The 16,461-nt window shown below is 40.9% G+C and overlaps 1 protein-coding gene across 4 annotated transcripts in view; it reads left to right on the top strand.

Moving 5' to 3' along the window:
- Positions 1-16,461, top strand: part of LOC122991808 (coiled-coil domain-containing protein 148-like) — a 31,846-nt gene that overhangs the window by 6,590 nt on the left and 8,795 nt on the right. For all 4 annotated transcript variants that reach the window (XM_044365162.1, XM_044365160.1, XM_044365161.1 and 1 more), the window contains 7 exons: positions 478-581; positions 1,848-1,939; positions 2,019-2,170; positions 4,594-4,689; positions 4,845-5,023; positions 5,551-5,689; positions 9,014-9,220. In XM_044365162.1, coding sequence (XP_044221097.1) covers positions 478-581; positions 1,848-1,939; positions 2,019-2,170; positions 4,594-4,689; positions 4,845-5,023; positions 5,551-5,689; positions 9,014-9,220 — 969 coding nt within the window. The remainder of the gene's footprint in view (positions 1-477; positions 582-1,847; positions 1,940-2,018; positions 2,171-4,593; positions 4,690-4,844; positions 5,024-5,550; positions 5,690-9,013; positions 9,221-16,461) is intronic.

The following is a 16,461-nucleotide window of genomic DNA, read 5'->3' on the forward strand; positions in this document are numbered from 1 at the left end:
GAAAACAAATGAGAGTAGATTAAGACTTTTATCCCCCCTCGACGCCACCCCTGCACCCTCTGCTCTCCTAATAACATGCCTCATGCGTGTCATGCGTGTTTCTGCTTGATTATTTTAATTTGCTGCTGTTTATTTTGCTCTTGTGCTTCGACACTAATACTGTTTCACTTGAATTACCTGAGTTTATGAGCCTTTCACACACAATAATGCTAATAAAGACTGAAAAATATCCCTGATATGCAGAAAAACAGGGAACAATTTACTTTTAACCAGAAGAAAATTACCCATTTCATGTTGCACCATCCTTGCATTTATTCAGCACTCCAGAGACAGGTTTGTCCAGATAAAGTTAATTATTTGTAGGAGGGATTGAATGGCATGGCCAAAGTGAATTTAAAAGCCAGCACTGCAGAGACTATTTTCAGTGCATATTACAGCTCCAGAGAAGCAGTTTATTCCTTAAACCTTGTCTTATAGGTTCAGAAGACTCGCTGTAAAGCCAAGGCAACCAAGGAGAGCTCCATATTACGGCAGCACAGACAGGTGTGGAGCAGAGAGTGCTCCAGGCTGCAAAAGGCTGAGTAAGAGCCCCCATTTACTCCCTGTCATTATCTGCTGCAGTTTTCTGAATCTGCTATTACACCACACAACCATTGAGCCCAGACAAGAATCTATATGAAAAAAAGGGTAGAAAGGCAAGCGTAAAAAGGGGGACAAAAGTAAGCCCAAAGAGAAAAATCTACCAGGGAGAAAACGGAAGGAAAGAAAAGGGTTATTTGAGCTGGTTTTCTTGCAGTGATGATACTGAATTAGGGTAGCAAGGGGAGAGAAACAGAGAAATGGGGGTTATAGCTGTGTGGAGACAGGGGGGTATACCGAATGGAGAAAAGGCAGCTTTTTTTCCTCTGCCTGCTGAGGCAGAAGTGTGGGTCTGGGGCCCCAGCGGTGTCATGCCTTGTGAAGTGAGAAGGGCAGCGCTAGCTCTGGGGTGCAGTGTGTTTGGCTGCATAATGACTGTGTCTGAGCCACCCAAGGTTAATGATGTACACAAGTGTGAGCCTTGGTAATGAGCCTAGTCATAAAGATGTGCCATTGCTTGCAACTCTCTATACATACTGTATATCTAGTTAAATTACCTTGGGATTCAAAAGCCACCTTGTCAAATGGGAAAACAGGCAAGTATATCTCTATGGTTACTCTTTCTTTAGTCACAATCGTGTCACCCCTCGGGCCAGTGAGTAAGAAGTAAACAATTACTGTAGTACCCTCTGTAGGCCAGTAAGTGTAATGCTGCCCACAGCAGCAAGACATCATGTCCCCAGTTTAATGTCTCTAATGTCAAAGGAAGATTCTGCTGGCTGAGTCCTAGATGGTGTGTGTGATGGACGAATGGAAGGACAGACCTAGCCCCCATCCTTCTCCTATATCTCAAAAACTAATCATACCAGTTTTTGTATTCAATAAGGAGAATGCTAGGTCAGCTCATAGCTACATTATTGTCTTGGCAAATCGGTCTTTTATTGTAACAGCTGGAATATTTGATCTGGTGAGGAGAAAGCAAAAGTGTAGGCTAGTTTGCTAGTTTGGTAAAGATCCCAAATGTACAGAGTCTCCAAAGTCCTGAAAGATATTTTTTATCTTGTGCACACAATATGTGGTAGGTAGGTTAGCTTAGCAATACTCCTAACTAACCTTAGGCATATATGTGTTGAAAATTAGATTTTTTTACAGCAAACATTTGAACAGAGTGCCATTGTCTTGCTGTCTTGATGGGGTATGTTGTTAGCTATAATAAATAATGTAATGTGGTTGTATTTAATGCATCTTTCTCTTCTCCTGTGCAACAGGGAGAAGGCTGAGAATGACATCCATGATTTTCTAGAGCAGATCAGGCCAAACAGCATAACAGACACTGCCATCTTCTCACTTCAAGATTATGGTAAATAGTTACTGTGTATCACCATCAGTCTGTTCTCTTTATACTGTAAGTACTGTACTAATATGTGTCCTGTGTTTAGAGCTGTTCCTAGAGAGGGAGCGGGAGGCATTTAGGACAGCCACTGTGCAGCCTTTTCATCAGCTCAGGGACGACTTGTGCTTCAGACTGGGCGAAGTACAACATCAGAAGCTTAGTTGCCATCCATCAAACTGGGAACCAATAAAACAACAGGTACCTGTGTGTTATGAAATAGAGGCATGTCTGAATGTCCACTGCAGGACATCACAGTAACTTCTACAGACAAATCCTAAATGGGCTTTATTTGTAGGAAGTGAGTATCACAAGAATGACAAGATTTCTAAATCAATCTCAAGGAAAATAGATTTGTGGTCTTTCATCTTTACAGAATACTTGGATTTTGCAACTCATGTCCTTGGTTGTTAGCGAACCATTTTGCAGTATTTTATCCTGTCAGTACGGTAAAAAGCCTTCAACAGTTAATCGTAGCTGAGCTCACTCTCTACGTGTACCAAAACAACAACAACAGTCTGTCACATCCAACAAAGGTTAAATAAACCACTCTCCTGCTTGTTTCCACAAAGATCCCAGCTTGCACACAGTGTTGTATTCACTTCTTAAGTTTTTTTAAAGATATTTTTGTCAGGCTTTTTGCCTTTATTTGACAGACAGTGTAGAGGCAAGAAACTAGGGAGAGAGCAACAGGTATGAGACATGCAACATGGGTCACCCAGCTGGGAGTTGAGCTGTAGACATTGTGGTTTTGTGGTATGTGTCTCAACCATGAGGCCACCAGGGCGCCCGTATTCACTTTTCATTAATCTCTTGTTTGTTAGATATCCACAGTCCCTAAGTCACCAGTTCTGCCTTTGACTCCAGAAAGCTTTTTGCAAGCTCCAGAGATGAATGGCAAGATTAAGGAGTAAGCGGGGGTCTTTAAAGACGGAAGATACTTGGAATGAACTGTCTGCCAGCTATTTTGTCTCCTCTGTGTGGCTCACTCATGCTTGTTTCTTTCCCATGACCCCCCTACTCTTGCTGGTCCATAGCCCTTACCCACCTGATTGTATGTTCACAACAGGATAACCCCCCCTTCCACACCCAACCACAATGCCTCTCCTTTTTGTCTTTTTCTTGAGCTTCATGTCTTTTGTCCCTTTTTCTCTGATTCTTACTTTATCATTTAAAATAAATCAGACAACAAGGCTTTTTAGGGGTTTTTAGGGGTATATACTGTATATAATCACACACACACACATATATATATATATAAAAATTAACTCGTCATGTTACTGGCGACTGATTCTTAATGACTTTCAGATTTAATAAAAAGATAATTGTCTCATTTTAAGATTTGATGGTTTCTGGTTAGTGGGTTTTGAGTGCTGCAACATACTTAAAAGTTGTTACAGTTATAAGAACATGGTGCACATCTATAAATTTGATGTTATGACCCTGCTTCCTTTCAAATGTCAAATTGTTTGAATATTCACTCATTCACATAACAGATTGATGTTAACTACCACTACTGACATCACTACTGAAGTCATAGCACCACATTAAAGCAATATCACATCACAAAAAACAATGAAGCTCAGGATTTATCTGTTATATTCATCAGAAAATGTACATTATATCTGATGAAATGCACCAGTAGACGGAACATTCACTTGCCTTTGCTGATCCTGTGAAGTGCATGAACAGTTAAGTATCCAGTGTCCAGAATGAGTGATCAAAATCACATTTGGCAAGATAGCTACAGCTATAAAATAGGGGACACATGATGTGATCACGCTGTGAAGGCCAGCAGCAAGACACTGGAGAAGAGACTAAAGGATACTTTGATAGAGGTCTTCAGTTAGTGCTGAACCAAACGTGAAGCTTACAGGATGAAGGACTCACAGCACATGCCACTTGAGAATTGAGAGAAGCAATTACCAACCATTAGTGAGGAGTTTTTCAGTGAATATTGGGGAAATAGTCTCTAAATGTGACTATTCTTGTACTATTTATATAAATATATATATAACATAATAGCTATTTGCATTATTAATTCTATTTTTTTACATATGCTCCTTTTATAAAATCGTAAAACAGGCCTAATTATTATTATTTGATAAGCATGTCTCCATTTCCAACACGCTGTTTTCCTCCTTTTGATATGTAGTATCTTGGACTATAAGCAGGGCCTAATTACTGATTACTTGCTATTACTAAATCACTCTGATGACAGATGTTTTTGAATTGAGACGACTGAGAGAACAGGGAGGCGCTGCATTCAATCAGTACTGTGACCACTGAGTTGATTTAAGGAGACATAATATAATGAGAGAGGGAAGAGAGTGCTGCAGAGGATAGCTGTGATCTCTTGAGTCTGCTCTGTGTAATCCTACAGTCCCAAATTTCTTTAAGCTGTAAGAATTTCATAAGAGTCTTTTTTTAAACCATTATGGATATCAGAGGAATTCCTGGAAAGTCAAGGCAAGACACATTTAGTCCGTTTGGTATTAAGTGACAGTTCATTTTTGCCAGTTTGACCTCCCTGGATAGTGTATGGGCTGGCTTTGACTATCATATTTGTTTTCTAAGCCTGCTTTCAAGAGTATTTTTTAATGGTTTTATCCTTGAACCACCAGATAAACTTTGTGAAAGACCAGCAAGTTGACGTAATTGCAAAGCTTCAAGCAGAGTATCAGACCTTGGAGGAGGAAATCGTGGCCCTTGATTTGGAGGTAAGTTTCTCACTGCTCTCTCACCAATCACCAATATCCCTTCATGTACAGCTTGAGTGTCACGCTTTAGCGCGCTGTGTCACAATTGCCACACCAAAGCACATGTCTAAACATGTCCTTACGTTCCTCAAAGATGGCCATCTTGTCCTCTGCAGAAATATCTTACTGCTTCAGATATTCCAGTGAACATAGACAGCGTTCCAGAGGATGTTTTGGATTCATACTGTCCCTACCCAGAGCTGAAGGACTCCCTGATCCAGGCCTTCCACTCCCTGTCAGAAAGGTATCAGAGCCGGCTGCAGAGTCTTCAGGAGCAACTGCAAAAAAGTGACGGGTAGGCCTGAAGCTCTAAAGTTAAAAATGTTTCTTCTTTTATTATTCTAAGTGCTCGCACATTGATTGAATTAGAAAATTGTTATTTTTCCAGACAATATGAAATAAAAATATGATGACAATCCCTTCAATATCTTGCTCAGCCAGAAATGGGCTTTTAATGATTTTCAGCAATCTGTTTTGATAAATATAGTACATGTGAGGCAGAATGCTGGTGTAACTGGGCAGATTAAAATGAGATTAAAAACTCAGCAGGACATCAGCAGCATATAGAAGCACAGTCTCTTCTCTCTCTAGAAGCAAGCTGTTGAGCAAGTTGATTACATCAACGTCTCAGAGCCACTTCATAACTTGATTTCCATATGATCGCTATAAAGTAAAGTATAAGTATAAGTTTACTTCTTAGAATGAAATGCAATTAGTAAATGTACGCTCAAGTGAAGTGAAATGAAGGAAAGGAAACAGTGTTTTTTTCCTTTGCTTTACTATCATATTTTGTGGGTTGAACCTCTGCTGAATCCGTTCCAGGTTCTGTGGCTGGTGTGCAGATGACCACCTACGTTTCCAGTTCATATTGTCTCAGTACACTCATGATGTTCCCAACCACAGAGCACTCTGCACAGACATGCTTCAAAGACTCTTCCCTGAGAAAACTAGACATGAGCTGGTCAGTACCTTGGCATTGTTTGTTGAAGAAAAACAATAAGCATTATTGATTTAGTTGTTCATCTAAAACAATTAGGGATGCACACACACGCTGTTATGTCTTGGCCTGGCACATTGTGCATACAATGTTTATGATGCATGTACACCCCACTCACCTGAACACACACATTACTGATAGACTTTTTTTTAAAAAAATCTTTGTTTATCCAGGAGAGCAAGCTCTCACTCTCACACAGTTACACATATTCACACCAGGAAACTGCCCAGTACAAACACTGATCTGCTGACCACTGAGCAGTTGGGGGTTAAGTGCCTTGCTCAAGGGCCAGATTTATCCTGCAGGGGATCCCTTGACAGGATTAGAGAAGCCTTCATCTCTAACATTTATGCCACTATTTCCCAACTCTCCCCCATTATATTTTTTCCTCATTTTTGTACTGCACACAAAACACACACATACTGTACACGCCCGCTTTAACATACTGTATATTTATGCACACACACACTCCCACAGACACCTGTGTAAAATCTCCCTTCCCCAGTCTGAAGCATCCCTGCAGTGTGACTCCCAGGCTCCCTGATCAATGCAGCTCACTACCCTGAACTGAGCAGACAGATAAGCCTAGACAATGATCTGTTCAGCGCAGTGCAGGATGTGCCATGTCACCGTCTGTGGACATCTCGCTCACACCACCGCCTAGCATCGCCATGACAACCGCCAGCCCTGCTCTCCTCCCTCACCCGCACCCAGAGACCTGTCCTGTCCTCATATCAGTTCCAGCTGGGAGCTGCATTTAGAGCTGTGATCGTTCAGCCTTGTGCATGTGTGCGTGTGCGTGTGCGTGTGCATGTGCGTGTGCGTGTGCGTGTGCGTGTGCTTGTGCTTGTGCGTGTGCTTGTGCGCGTGTGTGTGTGTGTGTGTGTGTCTGTGTGGGAGGCATGGGGGGGAGAAGGAGAGAGACACTCTTCACTTCCTCAGAAACAGACCCAGAGTTGATGTAGTGCAGACTCCACCTAATTCAGCTATTAGTCATAATTAAGCTTGCTTGCATGCAGTGAATAATCAGTTTGAACTACAGATTGGTTTGCTGAAACCTCACTGATTAACTGTATAAATGCTACTCTGATCATTAATTTGTAAAAAAAAAATTGTACAAAAAAATCCTGATTTCAAACAGGCTTTTTTAGATGTGTTTAAAAAGTCCTGATTTCAAATAGGTGTTTTTTACATCTTCTTTATCTGAAATCTAAATGAAGTCAACAAGCATGACATTGATTAGTATCCAGTAAGCTCAAAGGATGGTCCTCTAGATGAAGTGAGTTCTGTGCCTGTGAATACTTGGCTCCACTAGAAATATAGTGGAAAAAAAGAATCATGAGCAGTTTGCTTTGGGCGCATATTTCCCTTGTATTTATTGTGGGAAAAATAATTCCCATTGTTCTTGCAGACATATGGTTTGATAGAAAACTCTATGGTTACCACCTACAGAATTGTTTTTAGCTCTATGCTTTCTTATGTTTTATTTTCAATTAGATTGCTGAAGGCTGTTCCCACTTGAGCCTTAATATTTCGCTCACCTGCCATTCAGTTCCATCTGCACGTAATAATTTCAGGATGATAGCATCATTTTCTCCTGCTTTGTCAGTGCTCTTTAAATACTAATGCCAGATAAAACAGCACTGTTGCACAGAAGCAGGGATGACATATTACCACAGTTAAAGGGTTTGCGCAATGTGATAATTTAAAAGCCTTGGTGATAAATCAGCTCCTATGTGCTCCTCATTTGCTCGCAGGACCAGCTGTTTTGAGTAATTTCCCATTTTTGTAGAAAAGATTGAGAATTGTTTAAGTGAGGCCCCTTTTCAAGAGTTTTACTTAAGCTTTACTTGGAGGAATGGTCATTTCAGTTTCTTTCACTGATCGTGCAGAGAAATACCCAAAGTAAAGAAGGGCAGAATTTGACTGGATAGTTGCATTAGTGACATTGATTTACTTTGCTCTCTCACTCCCAAACTATAGGAACAAAATCATTTCTTGTTTGATCGTGACCTGCAATCGCAATCTAAGTGCATGTAACTGTCTCTGCAAGTGCTATTTTATAGGTGGCAGTGTGCAGACATGGTTTTTGTGTCCTGTCATCCATTTCTTTTCTTTTTTTTTTTTTCTTTTTGTTTTCTAGTATCACTCTGTCAGATTGTGGTACTCCATCTATTGTAGTTTAGAGTGGAGATCTCCCTCTGCTGGATGGGGCTCTTTGTGGTCTATTATGATTTACTCTTTGATTTTGTCTCATGATAAGTAGGAAGCCAACAGAGTACCAGCAGGATTTCATATGCCCTAAAATTGTTCCATGGCAATAGTGAAAATAATTCATACCTCTTACCCTGTCTGGACATATCAGAGGGGAGACATTTTTATCTATTCTTTGTATGGCTCAGTCTTCATGGAGACAGCACTGTGTACTGCAGACAAAGTGCAGCAGATGCTTCCACGTACAGCATGTAGCAATACTGTACTTAACAAGCTGTCTGCAATGTGTTGGCTCAAGTGCACGCATGCCTGTGTGCAAACACACATTGCATGTTAAGTGCAAACACGCAAACTCTCTCACTTCAAACAATACAAGGAAGGCAAGGGTACTAAAGGAGAGGGTGGGAGAAAATGAAGAACAAAAGGTGGATCTTCCTTAACTTCTAAAGTTGTGCATTAATAAACAGGATTTGCTTCACTGCTTCTGCCACTTCTGTTCCGTTGGCAGGTCTGTCAGCTCACTCATTTTCAATAAAATCAGTCAGCCGTCTAATGCCTTCCCACCGTCAGTTAGCCGCTATTAGCCCATAGATGAATATCATTCCCTCTGTTACAATGAAGCAGCCAAGTGATGCAGCCTCTGTGAGCGCTGACACAATGATGAATAGCTACAGGCAGCCCTCACGCAGAAAGGAACTGTTTTCCTTCAGGACATTTCACAGTCAGGAGAGAAGGACCATTTTATACACCAGCACAGCTAGATCTGACAAAGACTTTTTCCCTTCGGTCCTACTGCTATTATTATAGACAGTATATCATGTAGAGGTGTTTGTGGTTTTCTGTTTGCATGTCATCAATTTGGTGCAAGAGTATAATACAGCAGTATTTGCCATTTGGGCTGCAGTACCTCAATCTTACAATCGTCATATTCTTCTTTCAATTTTTATTTTAGGTGGGATTTTTGTTTCATGTTTCCAATAAATAAGATACTTAACCAACATAGACATTCAGCAATGCCTTTTTGTGTCACCCCACGTGCAAACAATACCTTCTCCATCAATCTTGTTCTTCCAGATGGAGTATGAACGTGTGTGGGACTGGCAGCGCTTCACCCGGGCACAGCTGAGAGTGGTGACCCAGCAGTGGCAGCGGGACCAGGGAGAACTGCTTGCTAAAGCCCTGGTCACCCTGCAGGAAGCCAGGCATGCCCACCAGGAGGAGCTGGAGCTCCACAGAGACCGCCAACACCAGCAGGACATCTGCTCGCACCTCAGAGACAAGGTCAGTGTCTGGTACACCTTCACATCAGGAGTTGTCACATATTTCAAGAACATTTCCAACTTTATGAGACGGCACTTTTTATGTTGGCAATTATGCTACAGTTATGTGCCTGCACACCATGTTTAATCCCACCAGGAAGTGGACCTATAACTATAATATAACACTTGTTCATTGTTCTGCAGCTTAGCCAGTATGAGGTCTCTCAGGTCTACTTTTATCTATCATCTACTAGTGGAGTGGACAATATCGAACTGGTTTCATGGTATTTAGCGTGATATGTTCCTCTGAAGAACATGTGTAGATGTGATAGTTGCTGTGAGAGATGTGTGAGGGACCAGACAGGCAGCAGCATCTGAGTGCCTGCTCGTGTACAGTATATCTGCTGACAAGGCTGCACAACATGCCAGGCTGCCTGACAGCATCTCTTGCTTTAGCTGCCACTTGGGATGGGCCGTGAATGCAAACAACCTAATAAGTATGGTCTCGCAAACATGATGTTGCTGTCTCCGAGGAGTGCTTGTTCACATTCTCACAACAAACAAGTTACTCATGTGAACAAATCCATGCATTGTAGATGCAGTACTGTACAAATTGAATTTGCTTCGCTTGCCAGTTTATTTTAAAAAATGGTGCTTATACCCTGTGGCTGATCAGATAAGAAGACACTCTGATGTGCTGAGGTAGGGTTGGTGTGCGCCATCACCACTGAGTCTAGATTTGTCAAAGAACAGCACATGCCCTGCAGGAACAAGAACCTCAGTTTGATTCCTTGGGATTTAGTCGAGTTCCCGTTCTCCCTTTCTTTACATCAATTAATAATCTGTATGGTCCATGTTCTTCCATCCCGAGTGTCCCGAAATGTAGTCTCTTGTCCTGAAACAGTTACTTTTAGACACTGCTTTCTCCTACAGTGTTTTTACCTAATGGTTATCCTGTCATTTTAATTGAATTTTATCCTGTTTTATTGAATGTATCCTTGCTTAGTGTTTTACTGTAAATGGTATGATTATTTGCTTGTATGTTAAGCAGTTTGTGTTACATTTTATGCATGAATTGTCCGACAGAAATGTTTTATCATTATTATTATGTACTACTACTATGGTCATGAGGAGTTATGAGCCTAATCCATTGTTTAAGAAGTAAGAACTTTCCACCCTTAATATCCACTATATGTAGAAAGAAATCGTTGGAGGTCAACCCGAGTATGTTTTGATACAAACAAACAAGACTACTGTTGGGATCTTTTCTCAAGTCGCCCGTATAAGCCTGGACAGTGGGAACAGAACACAATATAAGGCCAAAAAAAAGTTCAGTCTCTCTCAGGCATAAAGGACACTGCTTGAACCACTTGCCTTGTACAATAGTTGGTTTTCCACATCTGTGTCTCACTTAAATGTTCAAATGTTGTTATGGGTAAACATGTTTCTCCACAAACTGGAAAGCCGGACCTAAAATATCCCACTTCAAGCAGTGTCTTTAAGAATATTATCAGTGTATTTTTCGCCACTGCCATCATTTCTCCATGAAAAGCAACTCAACAGTGTATTTGCCACAGTTAGAAGCTACTTGTTTGCTTTAAGTCCTGGAAGAGTTTCCACCTGTAGGAGCAACAATGTAGACAGGATGTGTGTTGTATTGTCCTATTGTTGTTTTTTTCCTAACTTGTTTTTCATTATGCCACTGATTATTACATTTAATTGAACAGTTTTCACTTTGTCCTTCACTGTACACTGTCATTTACTACTGAGGCATATTCACGGGCAATGATCGCTTCACATTCAGTTTTGGCGACCTCAGCTGCATTGACTGTGGCATAATGAAGTTGTGTTAGAAAAAAAAGACATCATGGGTATTTAAAATGATGAAATACACTTACACAAGTATTTTTGAGAACAACAGGAGCCTCTGACTTCCAGTGATTTCTGTAAACCTCTGGTAGAACATTAACTACATACTTCTAACTGTGGCAAACAAACTGAGTTTTTTTTTTCATGGCTGTCTGAGCCAATACGGAAAAGAAAATCACACAGGCATTTTCATTCCCATGACTTTTCCACATCCACGTTTTCTGTTTATGCATGCCGTGTGCACATATTTGAATTTGCGTAGAGGCTCCGATGGATGCCTGTTTGCATCCAATCTCTCTTTCCACTGCCTTTATCATCCCAGCGCAGCGACAGCGGCGAGACAAGATGGATTCTCCTCCCGCCACATCTGCTTCCTTAACGCTTTGCTTTCTGCAGCTGCTCCCTCTGACCCAAGGAACTCTCCTGACTCTGTTGTGAGTCACTCACCCCTCCAAGGATAAAATCCCTTTTTATTCCTATTCATTACATGTAGAGTAAAATATGATTTAGCAGAACACTCACATTGGCCTGCAGTGTAGCTGCAGGCCACCTCTAAATTGGTCAAAATTTATATTTCATGGAGGATTTATGGTCACAATCATGATCCATAATTTATGAGTGGTCCCCCCTCACCTATTTAACTTTGCTTTCCTGCATTGTGTATTTGACACAGTGTAGCTGAGATGATGCTTCATTAAAGTGAATATACAAACATATCTAACACAGACCCTCCTGCAACAGCTCTTCCAGAGGTTTATTAGTTTAAGCTACAGCATTTTTGTAACAAATAAAGAAGATAAAGAACTCCTGTAATGATGCTTGTAGGCAAAGGTGGTAAATGACTTGCGACATGTAGTTATATTTTCTATCAGTGATTATGCAAATAACCACCCTTCAAGCACCTATCTCACCTTCTCTGTGCCTAAATTGGTTCGGATGATGGCATATTTTGGGAGATTTTTGGTCAGTGGCAGTTTGGTTCTGACCTCATTAGGGATCTTGTGCTGCTAGCCCACTCAGCTGTCTTCTGAGTTAGCTTGTACCCCCTGTTTTGTGAAGGTCACGTCTGTCACATAGACCACTGCTTATTCTTGAGGACCGCAGATTGACCGTGCAAAGACGACCGGCTTGATCCACATGTCTGGACACAGATGAAATAACTGATCACATAGCAGTTGTTTAGTTTCAGAACAAGCTCCAGATGTGATATACAGTAGAGATCTGATAGACGGTGTATGTCATGAGAGGTTAAATGAAATGGATGATTAAGATAACTAGCTAACATTTTGTGCATGAGATATGGCTTATTTTGTTCCAATTTATCACTGAAAGACAGACTCTTCTTTTCAAATCATCATCTGTTTGTTCTGCCGTATTCTGGGTGCTGTAATTAGCTGCCATTGTTCTTGGTGTTACTGTTCATTCCAGCCTTTTATTCCGTCCTTGCTTTCATTTTGCCTCCCACTTATATCTCACTCCCAGGCATCTTTGATGAGTGATTGTGTTTTCCACATGAGTAAATAACGCCTGCAGGGGATGGCAGATTGTTGCAACAGGCTCAGGTGGGAAAGGGATGAGCGGGCCAACAGGAAAAGCGACACAACAATAAAAGGAAGAAAGATTTTCATAAGACGAGAGGGTTTCTTTTATTGAAAGAGCTCATTTTTCATTTCCTGATCTCCAGAGTCCTTTGCAATGTGAACAGCATTATTACAGATTGACTTATGCCCAGATGATCTGTGTGACCTTCCTGCAGTAATCAGTGTAAGTCTATAGGCACTGTGTGTTAGCGAATCCCATCACTGAGTGAGTGACTGGCAAGTATAGCTCTTCATCCTTCTGGTGGCTTGATGGACCCAGCAGAGTCCCAGTGTATTGAGACAGTGTGTGGGCCACACAGTGTTTCAGCTGACAAATCTCTGAGGAGTTAATTGCTCATATGTGTATAATTTTTCCTCTGCAATGTGTTGAACCTTTTATGAACCTCAGGAAAATTCTTATCATGCCAGCTATGGCAATACAAAGATAATTGCATGGTTTCATTTTTCATATCTCCTAATGGATAGCAGTTCTTGTCCCTTGGAAGATTCTGTAAATCTCATGTGTCATTAATGCCACTCAGTAGAGTGGTTGCACATATGGAGGGTTGTTCCAGTCATTATAATTAATAAATCACTCATTCTCTCTAGTTTGCTGCTATATTTCACAGCAATGATACTGGTTCAACATTTGTTTTCGTTTTTTGCAGGAATTCCTTCCTAATCTGTTTGGCTCATCTGTTAAACATCTAAAGTCTGTCAATAAACGACCTGCAATAGAAAGTTATGATGACTGCTGCAACGCCCCCTGACAGAAGACATCACTGTACAGTTATATTAACAAAGGCTTTTAGCAGGCTGCAGCGTGCAGATAAAGAGACCATCATTCTTTTGTTATTCTGACATCTCTGCAGTCTTTTTTTGTGCTGCCATGAAAAAGGGAGGGTGCACCATTTCTCTTTGAATTCACAGAAAATGAAATTCCAGTGACAAATTACTGTAGACTGCACATAATGACCATTTTATTTTCTTTGTGCTCCCTAAAATGCATTTTCATTTCTACCTAAACGAGAAAGACGTATAAAATACACTCAGCCATAATGGTTCTCACAGTGTTCAAACTATAAAGATACATTTCAGATTATTCTGTGATCTTGGGTGACTTGCAACTGAACCTTAGATTAAACACATGCTTGTTTGTATGTCTCAAAATATGCTTTGCAGACACTCTCACCAGGTTGTTTACACACCCCATTTCTCAAGGTTTCCTGCATCAAACAAACAGGTATCTTATCTGGGCCAGACCGCAGCAATTATGTATGCATCTTTAATTTGATTTTTTTAGGCTTCTTCTGCTTACATAGCACAGAAGACTGTCACGCAGGTTGAGAAATTTTATTGGGCAGAATTGCCACTGACCAGTAGAGACATAAACATTGAATTTGGACTTTTGTTTTGGACTTTGTACGTCTTTTTCCTTAATTTGATAATAGAGATGTGATAGGAAATGAGGGAGAGAGAGGACGGTCCCCAGCCGGACTCAAACCAGGGAGGTTGTGATGACATGGTCAACGTCTCAGACCCCTAAAAACGTTTCAGGCTCTGAAATATGGATATTTTCAAATGTATATCCTTTATATGTGCTCTGTATATTAATATGTTTCAAGTAGAATACAACACAACACTTAATTGAGTAAGTAATAAACTGTGAGATTAAACATAACACCTAAACACTCAGCATTGCTCAGGTTCCAAAATTATGGTTTCTTTTATACACTTGAGCACTTTGTTCCTAAGGCCAGAAATAAATGTTGCAAGAAAAGCATCTTTTTAATCTAAATTTAAATTTAAACAGTGTGCTGTTGAGGTTTTATATAGGTCTAGTGTTATTGCTCAGAGGAACACCAGTAGTCTTTGAAAATCATTACAGTGACCTTTCACAGTTACAAGATTATATTACACAAGGCAATATTGGAATTAACACCAACGTCGACATTATACAGCACCAGTCAAAGGTTTGGACACACTTTCCCATTTACTTGAATGAGAAAGTGTGTCCAAACCTTTGACTGGTGCTGTAAACACACATAAGCAGTGAAAAACAGTTAAGTGCTCACAGTATACTCAGCACAAATATTGGCACAATGCTGTCAGTTCAGGATTGCTCTTCTGTTCACGAAAATTGCACATTGCACCCACTTTCAAGAAAATGGAGCTCTAAATGTCTGCATGAGACAATGTTTTGATTTCTAAATACGAAGCTTGTTGTAGCTCCAACTTCAACAGTGTCAAACGGAAGTGGATTAGAGGCGGGATTGTTCTAAGTCCTCTCTTCAACACACAGCTGCTGCTGCATCTCAGTTGGACGCCAAGTGTGATTGACTTGAAGATACCGCTGGTGCTAATGTGTGTGAGACCATGTTAATTTGCAGTTCATTCCTACAGGGATTCCTAAGCCCTCCTCTGATAGATCTGTGAATCTGTCTGCCCGCTCGGAATGCAGCACTTTAATACCCGGCACGCCACAGAGAGGCTGCTGCATAACGAACCTGTCACTCACTCCCCAGAAAATGTTGGACCGTGTGTGTGTCTGTGTGTGTGTGCTGAAAATTTAGGCAGTCTGTCTTCACTGTCTAGTTGGTTGAGTGAAGGCAGCCTCCTCTGCAAACATGTTGCTGTCCTGTGAAAACCCGGTATCTCTATGTTTTCAGAGTTCATACAAGCTCTTAATTTCATAAAAGCCCTCAGAACTTGATTGGATAATGACAAGTGCGTAGTTATCAAGCTGATTTTCTTTGTTTATAAGAAGTAAACAAAATTTTTTTGCTTAAAAAATCAAATAAACTCAATACCAAATGACAGGATCTGGGACTTAATACCTCATTATGCAACTGGGTATTGGACTTCTTAACAAACCGCACGCAGTCTTTCAGACTCGGCAAGCCAAGCACGTATCATCCACTTTATCCCTAAGCACTGGTACTCCACAGGGATGTGTGCTTAGCCCACTACTTTACACCCTCTGTACACATGACTGCTCCCCCTCCTATCCTTCTGACTCCATCATTAAATTCGCAGATGATACCACAGTGCTCGGCCTCATCTCAAACAACGATGAGTCTGCATATAGGAGTGAAGTACAAAAGCTGGCAGTATGGTGTAACAGTCACAACCTGGCTCTGAACATCAAGGAAGTGATTGAAGACTTTTGCAGGTCAGGACAACACAACCACACACCATTCTAGCTCAGCTGTTGCACAAAGGCGGAGCAGCAAGTTCTTCAGGGAGTAATAAAGACTGCTGGAAAAATCATCAGGGCCCAGTTACCAGACATCACCACCATCTAGACTTCCTGCTGCCTACGCTGATCTCGCAGCATCATCAGAGACCAATCACATCCAGCCCATCACTTGTTTGACCTCCTGCCCTCAGGAAGAAGATACAGGTCTATCTGAGCAAGGACTACCAGAATAGCAGTGAGGCTGCTAAACAAAACTCCCCAGCCCACACCCCTCCTGTACTGTCCCAATACCCAACTATTCATCTATTTATCTTATATTTTGCACTACGTGGCTCAGGGAGATGCTTTGCTGTTTCATTGTTTTATACAATGACAATAAAGATACTTGGACTTAAATTTTGGCTGAAAGTTATGCTCTAGTTTAGAAGATGTGCATAAATTACTCTTTTAAAGCTTGAGTTTTTGGAATTATGTGTACTTTTTTTACAGTATTTTGCCTTACTAGAATAAGCTCTGTTTTTCATAGGGCTCAATCACGAGGGTTTTCTTTACCATTCAATGCTTTGACAGGTCCTGAATTGATGTGTGAAAGGCAGCTTTGACACCTCTTCTAAA

This window comes from Thunnus albacares, chromosome 11, assembly GCF_914725855.1.
Source record: "Thunnus albacares chromosome 11, fThuAlb1.1, whole genome shotgun sequence".
NCBI classification, from domain to species: Eukaryota; Metazoa; Chordata; class Actinopteri; order Scombriformes; family Scombridae; genus Thunnus; species Thunnus albacares.